This window comes from Pistacia vera, unplaced genomic scaffold (assembly GCF_008641045.1).
Source record: "Pistacia vera cultivar Batoury unplaced genomic scaffold, PisVer_v2 Contig1149, whole genome shotgun sequence".
Lineage (NCBI taxonomy): Eukaryota > Viridiplantae > Streptophyta > Magnoliopsida > Sapindales > Anacardiaceae > Pistacia > Pistacia vera.
Window position 1 is genome coordinate 20573 of NW_022195192.1, and position 17844 is coordinate 38416.

At 32.4% G+C, this 17844-nt stretch overlaps 1 protein-coding gene across 1 annotated transcript; it reads right to left on the reverse strand.

The window, feature by feature from the left end:
* Positions 1-10644: 10644 nt before the first annotated feature.
* On the reverse strand, positions 10645-11390 carry LOC116146368. The gene has a single exon (XM_031431773.1). The coding sequence runs from the start codon at positions 11371-11373 to the stop codon at positions 11233-11235; it is 141 nt and encodes a 46-aa protein (XP_031287633.1). The 5' UTR covers positions 11374-11390; the 3' UTR covers positions 10645-11232.
* Positions 11391-17844: the final 6454 nt, after the last annotated feature.

Here is a 17844-nt window from a genome sequence, read left to right on the forward strand (position 1 = left end):
ACCAATTTTACTCTTTCTAAGCATGAATTCTTACAGCTACACTCACATGTGTGACCTCTTCTACGTCCTACATTAGGCAGTATATCCCTTCATCTGCTACATCGTCTAGTGCTCTGAACGATGTAACATACTCCTCTCCCACTTCACCCCTAGTAGGGGTGAGGAAGGGACGGACGACTCCTTGTAATAAGAAAAAAATCAATCAAATTTAAGCCACATTTAAAAGCAAGTGCATATTCAAAAGATTAATCCTTTAATCTTACCCGAACCGCTTGAATTTCCATTTCTATTTTGTCGTAATCCCAATGGGTACACTTCTCGATGTGCCACCGTAACATCCTAGGAAATTGCGGTCGCTCCCCCCCCCCCCCCCCCCTCGGGCGCCTTAGCCAGGACAGGGACGATCTCATACATCCAAGCCTACATTGTAAAAAAAAAAAATAGTTCATATCATAATTAAAACACATATAATACAAAAAATATAGCAAAAAACTATTAATATTTACCTACATTGCCTATGAGAAGCCAAACAAATTATACGTGCTCGATCTATCCTTCTCGATAGCTTAGCGTTGCTTTATCGCCATGTCTTTTCCACGTAGGGAGTCGATGGTTAGCTGAAATGATATCCGTCCCCAGGGATAAGCATTAAAGAAGTCCATGTTGCTTGCAAACTTCACCCAATCCATAGTAACGACTTTTGTTGAGTCAGAAACCATTAGGATCGAATGCATGAACCATACCAGGCACATCTTGAACTTCTCTGAAGAAGTATACCCACCTTCTCCTAACCTCTCCTCTAAATGGCGTTCCGTAATAGACGTCTTCCCCCCAAAAACCTTTTTAGCCAAGTTATCGACTGCCCTACTCTTCGTTATTCTCTCTTGCTCTTCCACATCTGGAAATGCCCCACATCTTAAGCCTATCATCAAGGCATATTCCATCATCCCAAAACGTAGTGGCTTCCCATCCACCACAAACCACATTTCATCTTTTTTTTTTTTTTTGTTTTTTTTTTGGCTTTTAACTAAGTGCAACAACATATAATGCCTCCTTGCCCTCCGAACACACTTTTTCCAATTTTCTCCGATGTCTGCAAAATGACCGAAACAACTCTCTTTGAATCGGTCCACACCCTTATTTTTGTTCCTTTAATTCTCTATTATTCTCATAAAAACTTGTCAACTCGACCTAACGTCACCCTTAAGGGGAAGTACGGTACCTTATCGCTTACAACCTCCAACCCATAGTCTTAAATTTACGCTTCGAAAAATCTACACATCGATAAAACTAAATATCAGCAAAAAAAAAACCAAAACAACCATAGACTGCCATTTAGGGGAATGGGCTTCAAGGGCATTGAGAAGTGGGTGTTTTTGGTTTCAAGAGGACCGGGGAAGCCAATATAGACCTACAGAGGCTATTGTGGCAGGTTCCATGACTAAAGATGTTGCGGATGGCGGCGCGTAGCTGTGCGTGGCCAACCCTGCAATTGCAGGCACCCCCCCTCCCCCCCCCCCCCCCCCCCCCCCCCACTTTTTCCCTTATTCCGCCACTTCCTGCCCTCCCCAACCCTCCAACCTCCCATAAAAAACCTCCTTACGGCCTCCCTTGCCTTCCCCTATCCTTTAGAACCCAAACAAAGCCACTCCCCCAATGCCCGCCAACTGCTCGACAAAACGCCACAACCACTGTAACAATAAAACCAACTACATATCCCCCAAATTTGCACAAACCAATCAAATTATTCATCAAATTCAAAACCACCAGTAAAAAAATGTACCCTTTCTTCATCGGCGTCCTCTTCTTTAAAACCATTTTCCGATTCTTCTCTCTGTTCTTGTGTCGTTGTTGTCTCATTTGCCTCTAGACCACCTTGACTCATCGGATGATCCACCGAAGCGTCTTCTTCAACAGCCTTTGAACAGCGGCCGTTGTCGAAGTCTAGGATTTAGAGTGGGGTTGAGTTTTCCTCCTCTTTGTGAATATCAATCATGATTTTCTGTAACGAATCCTTAGGATCGAATATTGGCCTAAAATAGGGAGCTTTTATTGCCGGAAATTGCAAAGAAATTGAAGGTGTTTCATCGGTCGTTTTTTGGGTATATTGCTCGATTAAGCGATTTTGAAGGAAGGGGGTTGTTTTTAATTTTCAAAATTTAAACAAACTTTTGTTAATTATTATATTACCCACATAAGTTTAAATCTTTTTAGTTTAACATGTTTTACATGTTTAATGAATCCTAAGTTTGCCAATGTCAATTTTTCTAACTTAAAAAAATTGTAAAAAAATTTCGGGGTTATTTTTTTAAATGCAAACCTGGGAGGTCTGGCGAGTTAAATTTCCTCCTCTTTTCTTCCATCTCTTTGTTTCCCTCTTCCTTCTTCTCTCTTGGATTAAACCAAAAAAATTTCAGCGGATCAAAGTCATAAAAAAGATATCACAGCCACCGGAAACAAATTCAACTGCTACGATCTGTCTAGTTACGATGTGGAGCACCAGAATGCATCACGGTGGATTTGTTGCTCTAGATCTACCGTGACTTAGGGTGTCCGCCACAATCTGGGCCAGATCGTGGTGGTTCAAGGCCAGATCGTGGCAGATCGAGTGAGATCACAAAGTAATCGCATTCTTCTGCCATGATCTGGCCGATTCCGACAACCACTTAATTTTTTTCTTCACTTCCTCCTCACATGGCCGCCAACCAGTTCTGGAGACAAAAAAAAAAAAAAAAAAAGAACCCATTGTTGTGTTGGAGAGAGACGAAAGGGAAAGAAGGGTTGGAATTGCTTTACTGTGAAAAGAGGATTTTGATTCTTTGTTATGTAGGTTGGACTTTGAATTTCATGGATTAAAATTTAAAGCCTTGGATCTTGTTTTCTCTTAATTTTAGATTAAGCCAAAAATTGTTGTTTTTGGGCGATGGGCTTTGGCAATATTTGATTTTGATTGGTGGGTTTGGGTTTGATGACGATTTTCATTGTCATTTATCATGTGTCTGATTTAGTTTTTGTTTCAAGTAAATTTGGTTCAGTATGCATGCCCTTTTGTGTTTGATGATGCGTTTTCTATTTTCTTTTTTCATTTGATAAATTTATTAAATTGTTGAATTGTTTTTGGTTTTGACGTACTCTAGAGATTTTTCATATTGATATGTTTATTAATATCACTATTTCATTGATTTTGGTTTTGGCTCTATGTGATTCTTTCCAAGTTAGAGTTTTTCCTTGAAAAAAATCTATTGATGGATGGAGATAATTGATTGATTCTTAAATAAGCTATCATTGGAATGTCTCTTGTTTCATCTTCATTTATAAGTTTGCTTAATAAGAATTGGTTGTTTGTTTATGGTCTTAAGGATGCTTAATTTTCAGGCCTGTGTATATTTAAGTAGGGTTTAGTATTGTAGCTGTGGCTTTTGCAACACAGGGATGAGTTCATGATCCTCTAGTCTGTGATTATTGCAATATAGCTGTGGTTTTTTTATCTAGTCACATGTAAGACTTAGTCTGTTGTGTTTTTATTTGTTTGTGAACTCTTTCTTAATCTTATCTGATGAGGCTATATTTCTATTTTCTGATCATCTTTTTGTTTTGTTATTGAAAACCATAGTATATTCTTTCTGTCTACGCTTTTCTGGAGATCAGATTGGCAAAGCCCATGAAGGAAATAGTTTATAAGCCTATGTTAGAGCAACATGCCAGACTTAAAGAGCAATTGAATTTTCGAAGATGTAACTCAACAAATACAATGATGTTCAAGATTTATGCTAATATTTAAGAGCTGCTAACATAACCATTTTGAAATTGCTTTGTTTTTTGTTTTGTTTTTTTTTTTTTTTTTGGTATTTCTTCACTGTAAACTCCTTTTGCTGTATTGAATTCATATTTTGTGTTATTTGTAACTCAGGAAGAATTTCATTGCAAATTTTATGTTCTTTTGAAAGAAGATTTCTTTTAAGAGCAAACAACATGTTCCCACACAAGGTAAAGCTAAATGACAAGTTCCCAACCTTGGATTTATAAATTCCAGATTCCCACCCTTAAATTAACAGAAATTTGTTTAATTAAACGGTCAAAGGGTAAAAATGTCATTTCAAATTTTAGATCCAAACTGAAAACGAGATGCCACCAAACCCACCCTATACAACTATCACCATCAACCGGAAAATAGCACATATAGAGTATAGGCTGGAAAATAACAAATATAGAGTTATAACCTAAAAACTTGGGAATTTTTACAAACAGGTAGAGTGCCAAAATTTACAAAGCTTTGATCATCCTCCTCGAATTCAATCAATCCCAGAAAACAAACTCAAAACACTTCTTAATCGATCCTAAACGACCTCCAAACAACACACAAACAATCTCCTTCAAAATCTCAACAAACAAAACTCCAATCAGCCCCAATTTCTCCGAAAAAGCAAAACACTAGAAGGAGAATCGATCAGCGAACAGCGGACAAAGAGGGTTAGGTCTGTTAGGGGTTTTTGTTGGGAGGTTTCGGTGAGTCAATTGGCTATAGAGTGGCTGATTTTCGATGCCCGCAACGACAAGAAAATTGCAAGAACCATGTGATGATGATGATGGTATTGTGGCCGGCGAACAGTAGATGAAATCGAGTGGGGGTTTGTGGAAGAAGATGATGAGAAATTGCAGAGTTCTTCTTCAACATGAAACTACAGTTGCTGTGTTAATGGGTTGATATTGACATCTTTGAGCCTGTCGTTTCTAAATCTCAACAAAAACACATCAAGCAACAACAAAAGTCTCACACAGTTTGAGATATTGTGAAGTGTTTGGTGATTGATGATTATAGTGTTGAAAATGGTGAGAAATCTGAAAATCTTTGCTTAGAGTTTGGCTGATCGGGTGAAGAAGAAGAAGACGAGAGGGAATTTGGCTGATCATATGAAGATGAAGATGATTGGAGGGTTGTTTGGTAATAACACCCTTTGCATCCTTAAAGTTATTAACCGTGTTAATTTAAGGGTGGGAATTTGGAATTTATAAACCTGCGAACTTGTAGTTTTATTAAACCTTGGGTGGGAACATGTCCTTTACTCTTTCTTTTAAATCATGAAGAATGTCAATACAAATTGCTTTCAGCCGCAAATGAAACATTTTAATTGTGCCGCATTCTTTGTATATCTTCGCTTTGTAATTTGCTACCAAAACAGGGACAAATTGGTCTTTTGTCACCTCTCAATTTTCAAAAATCCCAATGTTAAGTTTTTACAAACTCATAAGACAAACTGGTCATTTTATAAACCATAACAACTTCATGGCATAATTATAATTTATTATAATGAGTGGGTATTTACGTAATTAAATTAGTTGATTTCCCATACACTGATAAAAAAATATAATATCAAACTTCTAAGGGCATTTCAGTCTTTTCTACTATTTTTGTTGAAAATTTTTAACAAAACATGACAGAAAGTGATTGTTTGTCATTTTCAAACCTTTTGGGTACCAATTTGTCTTTATAACAAACTTTGGGTAGGTGTAAGTCGTTTCCCTTCTAAATTATTGAGCTAAGCAAGCTAGCAAATCAATTTTCACCAAAATTGAACTCTCTCTCTCTCTCTCTCTCTCTCTCTCTCTCTCTCTCTCTCTCTGTGTTGAAGCTTGAAGTTTATTGGATAACTCTAGGCCCAAGTTTGCTCAATTGGGTTTGGTCCAATGTTGATCCATTTTAATGGGTTTGATTGACGATCAAATAGTATTTGGGTTTCTGTTAACTACTGAACTTCAAAAGAAGCCCAATCCAACTCATTTCACCCCTAAATTTTGCTTGTGGTTCAACTAGGAGTGTAATCAAGCCGAGCCGAGAATTGGGAAGCTCGAGCTCGGCTAGAACAGTTAGAGCTCAACCGAGCTTCAAATGTTGAGCTTGAACCCAATTTAGGCTCGGCTCAGATTACACCCCTAGGTTCAACACTACTATAAAAAATGGTCCCTCCCATGAACCAAATCTCTAAAATCAAATTATTAATGAAAAAGACATTATCCTTAACTATAGTATCAACTATCAAAAATGTTTACTACCAACATTACATTGATACTATTTTTGGCATTAATATTTATTATGATTTTACTAGTTTAACCTTACACATAATTGCTTACTATTCATGGTGTGTGCTTATCAAATGAATATGGAGTTAATATTTGAATGAAAATAAAGAGGAGGAAAGGAGATAATTGAGTTGTTAACTTGCAAGTGAAGTGTAAGTTTTATTTGTTTAATTCAAGGGCATTTTTGTCTTTATAAATATAATAAAGACATTCTTATGTATATTTTGAGAGAACCATGTTTAAATACCATAAGATTTAGCTGTAAAATATAGTTTTAGTCTAATGATAATGAATCAAAAAATGACATTTAAACATTGTCCTAACAAATTTTACAAAAGGATGTCTATACTAGAAAATTACTTTATATTGATTATATTAGGACTATACTTAACCATAGTTTAATTCTTATTTATAAAATATTTTTTCAATTTAATGAGATAATGAACTATTGATAATCGATTGAACAAGTTGCATATCATGCTTTATAATTTTATTATTATAAAACATATTTTATGTACATCTAAATATCTTCATTAACATTATATTAATTTTCTCTTTCTCGTTAATCAAATATATATGTATCTATTACATTGATTATATATATATATAACATCTTTCCTTAAAAGTGAATTATACAGTATTGCATTGTCAAAGCCTAAAAAACCATTATCAAATCACATTGATGTAAAAATGAAGTAATATCTTTTGTAAACCAAACATTGTTTAAGATAACGATGAGTTGAGTCACAACAAACGTTAAACTAATTTCTTTGAATTCCTTATCGTTAGGTACAAGTCTCCAAGGCTATGATGGCACAAGAGAGAAAATGACAATGCTGACAAGCATGGGCTGACAGAGTAGGAGGGTGAGGCCAAGGGCAAGGATGTGATTGGGATTTGTTTGATTGATTGAAGATAAGAGTCAAAAAAACGGTGGGGTAAAGGATTAGATTTGCCACGTGGGGGCGGTAACATTCTGTTTGGTTAATTAAATTCTGCTTTTTCTGCTCACACTAAGAAACAAGAACATATTATCAAGGACATGAAGGTCCTCAATGTACAATCATAATAAGCAATTAAGCATCAAGTATAAGGCCCGATGGTGATTTCAATTTTTAGTACGCAATTATGTAAGAGAGTTTAAAAATAATTAGGCTTCATTCGGTTCATTATTAGATGATTTTTAGAATAGTATTTTAAGAAAAGTAAAATTAGATTATCTTTATAAAAAAAGGTAATTATTAATATTTTATGAGATGAATAAAGTAAAATAAGATTTTGAGAATATTGATACAAATGCATTTTTTTGTTTAATTTTATTGGGAAAATTAGAATAGTATTTTAAAAAGTATACCAAATGGAGCCTAATCTTCATATATATATTCTTTTTTTTAATTTTTAATCAACACATCTTTTTCATTTAAAAAATGAGTCCTTATAACCAACTCTAATTTAATTAAAAAAAAAGAATTGAAAGAATGGCTTTCAACAACAAAATAATATACGGTAGACTATCACCAACCACAAACATCAAATTAGTATAACTTTTATACCAAATTGGTGTGACTTTTGGTGTAATTCACTATTGCATCTCCAACCCATTGCACTAAATATTACAAAATAATTTTTTTTAATTTCTATTAATAATCAATAATTAATATATTTCACTAATTAGTATTTTTATATTAATTAACTATTATGAATGATATTTTTATTAACTAATAACAACTTTGTTAATTATACTAATTTAATAAAATTAAACATTACATTTAATATAAAAACATTACATCTAATTTAAAATGCCACCAAAAAAAAAAAAAAAAAAAAAAAACAACACAAAAGTAAATTTCCAAATGAAAAATTGGTTTTGGCAGAATATCAAGATAACAGGATTTTATTTAAGAATTTGAATTCCATAATCAACTCGGGCCTGCTTGATTTTTTTCAAAATGAGCAATAAAAAATTATACAAAAAAGAGATTAACAACAAGGTCAAAAATCTCAAAATAATTCTAGTTCTATTTAATATTTTGATGATCTTAAAAGACCCGGAACTAATCTACTGGAATCATAAATTATTATTTTAGTTTATGTTGTATTTTCTTTTAATTTGTTTAAACTAGTGTTAATTTATTTTGAGTAATTATAGTTTAGTATTTGCATTGAATGAAGTTTTGTTTTTAATTTTTCATCATTTTTTGAATTATATAATTATTATGAATTTATTAGTATTTATATTAATATAAATAATAATCAAATTAATATAAATTCAAATTAAAAAAAATTAAATAACAAAAATAAAGAAAATAAAATATATTTTGTAGTAGATGAATAGTATCATTATAAATTGATGTGGATGAATAGTATTGCAATAAATTTGGTGTGATATTATTCATTTACATCAATTGGTCTGGTTTTTGGTGTTGGATTAGAGCAAAAATTTTACACCATTTTGGTGATGGTGCTGGGTTGGAGATGCCCAGGCAGAGTGTAAGAGATAGCAAATCTTTCTTTCCAAAAATTTCTTGGCCATTTTTAACTTATTCCGTTATACATACAACACATATTTATGGAAAAAGTGAACCAAAACATGAGGGCATGCTTCTTGTTTTATTTTTAGACAAATCTATAACCATACATGTGATTTATGTACAGGTGTTTCAAGATTGCATGACCCATTACTATTCTTTAGTTATGGCTTTTACATTTTCTTTCTTTTCAATCATTTCTATTATATATTTTTTTTTTTTATTCTAAATTATTTGTGAGGGATTCTGTTCATTTAGGAGCCGGATTTGAAGACCCAAAAATGAGGGGGGAAAAAAAGAGAGTACAGTATTATAAGGGAGAGGATAATTATTTCAATCCTAAAAAGTAAAAATATACTTCAAAAGTTCATTGGACATTCTTATCTTATAAGTTAAAAATCTAATCTAAAGTTTCTTCATTTCTCAAAAAAATAATAATGTGTTTAATATAAATCTTATTTTAGAGTTAAACAATTAACTTACTTAAATCAAATATGGATTCAGGTTTGATATTATTTTGTCCATTTCAAAATTAGGATGCTTAGATAAAATCTTAGGGTGTGTTTGGTTCAATATTTCTACCTATATTTCCAATCCTATTCTCCAAATATTGTTTGGTACATTATTCCAGAAATATTAGTGTATTTTTTAATTACTTTTAGACCCCTTAGGTTTATTAATTTTACTAAATACCCCAAAAAAGTTTAAAAATTAGCAAAAATACCCCCACCCACCCATACTTGCCGGATTCCGGCAACCACCATTGGTGGTAGCCGGAATCTATCACAATGACTTACACCAGCCCAGAACTGGCTGGTTATTCACTGATCTGGCTTTTTTCGACTAGATCTAATCGTCGTTGATGGTTAACGACGACCAAAGATGGACCTTTGCAGTCATCGACTGGCGACACATTACGACACAGATCTGACTAGTCTGTGTCATAACGCAATTTTCTGACCATATTTCAATAGTGTTGGCTAGAATCTGGCACTGCGGGTGATAGAGGTGTTTTTATTATTTTATATATTGAAGTGTTTAATTAAATTAGCAAACCTAGAGGTTTTTTATAAATTTTTAAATTTTACCTTATAATACTCCCTTATTCAACTATCCGATATTATTCTTAAAATTCTATCCAAAATAATAAATCAAACGCACCCTTAAATACTTTCAAATCTAACTCTGACGTTCACATTTATAATTGGTTTACTTTAAAATTGACATATATAATGATACAATTTCATCACGTCTCTTCCTGTTTGATGTAATTAATTTTGCTAGGGCCCCCCCTACTTTAAAAATAATTTAGGTACACTTTTCCTATTAAAACTATCGATTCGGAATAATATTGAAAAATTTCTATGAAATTTTGAGAGCTTCTCAAAGAACAAAAATCTTATAAAATCAAGAGAGGCATTTAACACATTTTGATTTGAACCAATAAAATCTAACAAAAGTTGGGGATTAATGAAAATTTCTGAGCCTGATTATAATTTTCTTAATATCCCTTAAACATATTTGTGCTTTTCAATCAAATTTCACAAGATAGTTAAAATGTTTAAATTTTACAATACCCAAAAAGCTTAGCTTGATTGACCATGAAGCATCAACTAATTTTGTACTCGATTAATTTGAACATTCCATTATTTCATCTCTCTCGAGTGATAATATTGCTTACGCTATAAACCTTAAATTAAGAAAAATGTATAAGTTTTACTTGATCCATTTTCCATTTATAATAATTAATCCAAAAATCCATGATATATCTATCACACAAAAAAAAAAAAAAAAAAAATCTTGAAGTTTCTTTTTAATGGCTGATCTTAGCCTTGTATTATTGCCTGTGGACAATACAGCTTTCAACCCCATTTGGTTCAGAGTCAGTTATTATCCACCACTTGAGCCTACTAGTGCCAATGGCATGCATGAAATGCTCGAATAAAAAAAAAAATAGACAAAAGAAATATATGAAGTCATCTATAAACACATGTGAAATTTAATTTATGTATTAATTGCAAAAATAACTCTAAATTGTTTCTACATTACATCTACATGATGATGGTGCTTTCATTAAACATACCAACATTGAAGAAGATGAGACCACTAAGAGAAAACTAGTAAGCTATCTGTTTCCATATGAGCACAAGAAGCTAAAAGAAAGAAGAGAGGGCAATAGATATTGGATTTATAGATCAAACAGTTCTCTAACATATGGATCAATAAAAGAAGGTATATGTTATCAGAAGTTCTTAAGCTTTTTGACATTTTTTACAAGTTGTTGAGCCCAAAGATGAGGAAGAGTATTGAATTTTCAGAGGCTTTAATCTTCAACAAAGAAAATTAAATTAAACTAATCTAGATTCAGACAATAAATGAAAATTGACCATATAAATTCAAGAGGAGCACAGTAGAAGAATGGTGGATGAAACCAAGGAGCATGGAGCAGAAGGAAGACAAAGAAACAAAGAGATCATCATATTCTTGCTATACAAAGTTACAAACTTCAAAAAAAAAAAAAAAAAGAGAGAATAAAAGGAAACATAAAAAGAAGGAAAACAAGAAGTAGCTTCCAGTAAGTTGCAGGTGAAGAAGAGAAGCAGTAGTCCAAAACCAAACCAGCAGTCTAATCATGCCAGCATAGAAGCATAACAATACATCTTCTTATTATGTATAGCCTACCTCTTTGTTCTTTAAGGAACCCACCTAGACCTTTACATGAAAACTTCCTCTTAGACTCACTAATGTTAGAACTTTTCATCTCCATCACTTCTCCAATTTTTTTTTTTTTTTTTTTTTTTTGCTTTCCCTATTCTTGGCTTGTAGATATCAATGAACTTTGATGCTCTCTCTGCTATTTTGTGAATGGTGGATCATTTTTGGGGTGTGGGTGTGGGTTGTGAGGTTCAGCTTGGAATGGATAATGATTGAAAAGCATGAAAAGAGCAAGAAGAAGGGGAGTTCTTATAGGGAAACTGGGAGAGGTAGGGAATGGTCCAGGCTCCTATGGGCCCAATAACTCAATAAAGGACCAAATATGGTTCTCACCAAAGGGATATGTAATGTCCCCTATTCTCAGCAGGCACTGCACTTTGTGTCCCAGGTCACTGGCAAGCAATATATTCTCGTATTAGATTAGACGGAGTATGTTTCATACCAAACAATCTCTCTCTCACAAGGGTAGATTAATTTTTGGCCCTTTTAGTTACCTATGGGGCTATGACATACAAGTTTACATTAAATATATAAACAATCAAATTTGTAATATTAAACACAATTATCCTTACTATTAAGGGCAAATTATCAATGCTTTACTAGGCAAAGGAAATTATAACAAAGAGCACTATCACACTAAGAAGTAATCACATCTATCTTTCATTAAATGTGGTGGTTAAATCTTGAAGTGGACTACATCTGAGATTGAATTAAGTGGGCTGTCAATCAATGTGGTTGTAGACAAAAAACCATGTGCGTCGACTCTTCTGCTAGAATCTTTGAACCATCATCTAATCCTTGAATCGTCCAACTTTGTTTGACTAATTTCTTTGGGTTTTGTCACCAACTGTCTTGGTTTATTATCCTCTTCTAAATTCTTGCTTTTCATATGTTAAAGAATTTATTATTCTATTCTTCAGATTTTACTGATCATCTTTCGGTCCTTTTTCCCAATTATAAACAGTCAAAACTCAGAAAACTAATTTTTTTTTATTTCACCATACTCCATCCTAATCATATAACCATCATAATTATTTTAAAATCCTTTGAAGTCGATATGAGAACTATATTATTCCTAAGAAATAACATACTAAACCAAAATTTTTATTAATTTGAAATTTTAAAATAAACCCAGGGTGAAAATGATTGTATTTGAAAACCTCTTATACAATCTTAAGAAGTTAATACCTACATTTATTAGACTAAATCAACGAATTTACTTTATTATTTCTTGTCAATCAAGCCTTTTACATATATATAGTTCAACTAGTTAATACCTACATTTATTAGACTAAATCAACAAATTTACTTTATTATTTCTTGTCAATCAAGCCTTATATATATATATTGATTAAAAAATTCTAATTTCAACTTGGATTAGTTATAAATAAAAATAAATTTCACATTATAATAAGTTATAATTTTTTTAAATCTCATCGTAAAAAACTTGCCTCTACATAGTAATAATTATATATATATTATAAAAAATATATGTTACATTAAAAGTTTAAGATGAAATAAAATATTTATCTAAAATTGTTTGAAACAATGATTTATGCTTTAAAATTATTACCATATCTTTTATCTTGCAAATACATAATAAGCCGCTAGCATAAACATATTTTTGTTGAAACCAAAATATTTCTAGCTCTCAAGCATGTTGAGAGCTTCTTGGCATGAAATTTTTGGTATTTTCGTACTATCATCTTCATGATTATCTTCTTCCTTTTCTTGTCTAATTCAAGTAATGGTTTCTTCTTCAGTTAAAACATACACGACTTGTTGCTCATTAGATAATTGAGTAAAACAGTAATATCCATTTGATTAAGGTAGTGAAGTTGTCGAATCCGATCATTCAATTTTACAATGATTCTTTGATATCCAATTCTCTGCTATCCTAATACTAATAAAACATGAATTATAAAATAAGAAATCAAAACAATAATTCTGGTAACTATGGCTCCGTTTGGTTCACATTTTTACGTTTTTGGGAAAAGTTTTTTGAAAAAAGTTGAATTGGGCAAGTATTATGATGTAGGATTTATAAATTGCTAAAATACCCCCTATATTTGTTTTTTTACAAAACACCCTTATAATAAAACATTAAAAGTTAACAAAAACACCCCCAACCCATCCATTAAATAAGGACAGTCGACCACCACCACCGGAGTCGCCGTATCGGCGCATGACCGGCTGGATCTTGTCGATTATGCGCCGATATGACCTTTTGCTGCCAGATCCACGGTAGATCTGGCCGACAAAGGCCAGATCTACGGCTAGATCTAGCCATTGACGACCAGATCTGGCCGTAAATCTTCGTCAACGACGACCAAAGATACGACCATATGTTGGCCGTCGTTGACGACTGGTTACGACCAAAGATCTGGCCATCAACGGCCAGATCTTTGGCCTTAGATTTGACCTTTTCCGGCCAGATCCACCGTGGATCTGACTAGAAAAGCTAGATCGACGCACTACCGGCAAGATCCAGCCAGTAGTGTGCCATCCTACCAGATTCTGGCAGTGGTGGCCGGAATCTGGTATAATGTGGGTTTAAGGTTGTTTTTGCAATTTCGAAAAATAATATTTAGAGGTATTTAATTAAATTAACAAATTTAGGGGGTTTAAAAAAAGTTAAATAATATTGGATAATATTGTGAGTTTTTGGGCATTTTACTATTTAACTTTATTGGGAATACTAAAAGTAGTATTCCCAAACTTGAGCCAAACGAAACCTATACCTCTATTAAATTATAACCTTCTTATAGTAATAAATTTATTAGCCCCAACATTATGACTATAAAGAGGTTATATATATAAACACATATTTCAATTTACTTTCCGCTTTCTTTTTCTTTTTCTTTTTTTCCTTTAAATTTAAAGGCTTTTAATTTTAAACACGTTTATAATTTTTTTTTATATATCTGAGATATCTAAACCTATATTGAATCTTATTTCTACCTAATCTTCAAGGTTATAGAACACTCTACAAGCCCAATTAACAAAAATAATTACATAAATATGATAAGTATCTTTCCTACAACTCGAACATAAAATCCCATCAATATAACTAATCCTAATAATTAAAAGGTTTGTTATCCAACTACAAGGATAACTTGTTCATGAATTTCAGTTTGTCTAAAAGTTATATTATCATAATCTTTACTTTTTTTTGTGGTTATCATATTTACTTTCAAGAAAGATTCTTTCATGCTTTTAAAATAATTGACTCATTGAAGCGTAAAAATTCACCAATCAACTTCTTGTCACGCGTGTCCCTATTGATTGCTTGCATCAAAAACCATCGTCTTTTCATCTCAGAAAGGACTATCTTTTTCCACACGGCCTATTAGGCTATTATTGATGGATGATGGCACACGCTTGCACACAGATTATACTCTCAAACGTCAAAAGATGCATGAATCTGTTTTGCCTCTTCATCTACAAGGCAGCTTACCGCTTGACTGATAAGATATATATATACATATGACCCATACCCCTTGATTTAAACTAAGTACAACACTAACTATCCATACTTTATTAATTTTTTTTTTTTTTTTTTTTTGGTTTTTGGCTATTAAGAGTTTCACTTTAATTAGTTTCTCACCTAAAAGAATCTTACATATGTGTGAATAAGATTTGATGAGTTAAAGTTTAATACCTAAAAGATTTCTCATTTATCAAGCAGCAGTTGAGATATTGCATATATATATATATATGGCAATTGAGGTATTGAGGCGCCTAATACTCAAGGTTATGAAACACTCTATAAGTTCAATTAATCAAAGTAATTACATAAATATAATAGATACTTCTCTTACGACTTGAACACAAGATCCTCGGATATAGCTAACTTCAGTGATTAAAAGAATCGTCATCCGACCACAAAGGGTCATTTTCAATATAACTATTTATAAAGAAAATTGATTATTTTGTCTATTAAATTTGTATTTTTAAAAATGAATAAAAGAATTTATATAAAAAAGATGCTATAAATATTCCAAAATAAGCTTTATTAAAATACAAAATGATTTTTTTTCTCTCTTCATCAATCAAATTTACTAATTCTTCCAATGACACTTGTACATATTGAATTTTCCGGCAAAAAGAATTTTACTTTTAGTGTAGTTTATTAAACATTGAGTAAGACACTTATTATACCAACAACTAACCCAACACAACTCCTATCTAATTAATAAAGATAAAACTCCAATTTTGGAAATTCAGATATTTTTTCTTGATAAATATCTGCGTGATAAGTGTATCTGTACAAGTATAGAATAAATATCCATAGATATATTTTTTTTATTAAATACAACGAGTATGTTTTGACACAAATCTTAATCTGTAGTTATAATTGAAGTAAAGCTCCCCTTGTGAGCTTCACATGTCTTCATTTTCCGGTGTAATATGTGGGGCAAAAAACTTGAATTAAAGACCTCTATCATGAAACACAGGCCCCCCAAACCGAGTATTTATTTTCAAACACTCTTTTTTCTGGTCATAAGAAAAGATCTTGAGCTTGTTTATTCAATGCACACACAACAACAGAAAAGACATAGCTGTATGGTACGGTCATGATCACGGGTACACGTGATATTCACGAGACAGATATGGTGAGTGTCTGTGACATGGAAGACAACCTAGTTTTAGATATGGTTTTGAACCACAATTTCCCTATTTGTTATACATTCACCGCTAATTGTGTTGGGTTTTTTTCTATGACGGTCAGGCCACTTTCCCATCCCTTTCTTTTACTCACCTATCTAATTAACCTTATTCGACTCGATCTGTCAATTCGGACTGTGTGATTCTCTGTAATGACATGACCAACCTTTGCAAATTATTTAACCTTTAAGTTTTGACCACAATAGCTAAGTTACTGTACCAGTAATGTTACATTTCATCAACTATAAAGAATCGGATATGGGTTGAGATATGTTGTTAAAATTTTAATTTAATTTTTCACATCTTTGATGGGTGGTTGATTTGAATTTGATGATCTAACATTAATGGGTTTATTTCATATATACCTTTGGCGGGATTGTTTAATTTAAAACACAAAACCATAAAAATAAAAAATTAAAAAACCCTATAATTATTTTAAAAAAAAAACTTTGAGACAAGGTTTTTAATAATTTACGAGGGTTTTCTTAATAATTGTAGGAACTGTGTTTTATGGTTTCCTAAAAGCTTGAATGCGCTCAAATTAAGCAATTTTGTAAGAGTATATGAAATAAACCCCTATGTAATTCATAGTGATGATGACTATAATGCAAAAGATAATCTACTTCATAATGTTACCCGGTAAATGTAACATGCAAGTTTATTCACGAACCTAACGGGCCTTCAACTTTAAATTTGGTGAGATGTTTACCTACCAGTTTTCCACTCTTAGACTGGGAAGAAACCAGTATCGCACTCATTGGTGAGTGTGCAACCAAACAATAACCAATTTCCGATCCCTACCTGGAAATGAAAGATCCAAGACACACTTGGGTGAGATGAGAATGTACCAAAACTATCAGTGAGGCACGGATGCAAATCCCAAACCAAGACTGACAAAGCTGAATAACTGATAAAAATATTTTCAAAGTGCAATTAAAAGAGATACAGTGACTCTTTTTTCTTTGCTTAAGTTCAAATACATGATGTTAATGCAATGCAATAATTCTTGGAAGTCAAAAGTTTGACCAATGACCCGTCTCTCTCCCCATGTGACACAATAACAAAAAGCTAAGTACTGTATATAATAACAGACTCTGAATCACTGCAAAAGCTTATTACCTTGATAGCTCCAGGTCTATCTGTCTATGTATGAAGAAAAAATCTGAACAGAAGTGGTCCAGCTTTAATTTGAAGGACTGCATGTTCAAGCTTTGTTACTGCAACAAGTAATCATGGCAAATAGGCTCAGTGAATGCCTGAAAACAAATATTTGATGCAGCACTGTAGATATTGCAAGGTAAGTTCATTATTCAGTCAAAATCAGTATTGAAAGCCATTGATGATGGCCTTGCTACTTGTAACATGCTTAAACTTTAATTAGTTTTTATCACCAAATGTCCGGAAGGCAGCGCTCGGCAAAAGTGTAACAGTGCATACTGCACAGCTATTCATTATACTTTAGTCGCAAAAGGTGAAGACACAATTTAGGATAAGAATTTAAAGATGTAGTATCTGCCATTATTAAAGCAAGTAGAACCTTGCACATGGAGCATTACTAATATCACCTCAGTCCCACTGATCCCTTTAGCCAACAATACGAAAGCTCAGAGATTGTATGATGAGATTCAAAATCGAGGTTTTAAAATTTAAATACACTAAAAAATGTTGTCTTATTATAGATATCTAAGAGCACATCATACAACTAACATTTTTTTTTTCTCTTCAGAAGTAGATAATTTTATTACCAAAGAAAGATGCACACCAAGAAGTGAACATTCTTCCATCAACGAATGAAATTATAGCAACACAAGGAGATAATGTATTTATATGGTTTTATTATAAAATTTTCATCTTA

What these genes read in the sequence shown, in the direction of transcription:
- LOC116146368 (XM_031431773.1), bottom strand. Translation starts at nt 11,373, where the DNA reads ATGGAGATGAAAAGTTCTAACATTAGTGAGTCTAAGAGGAAGTTTTCA.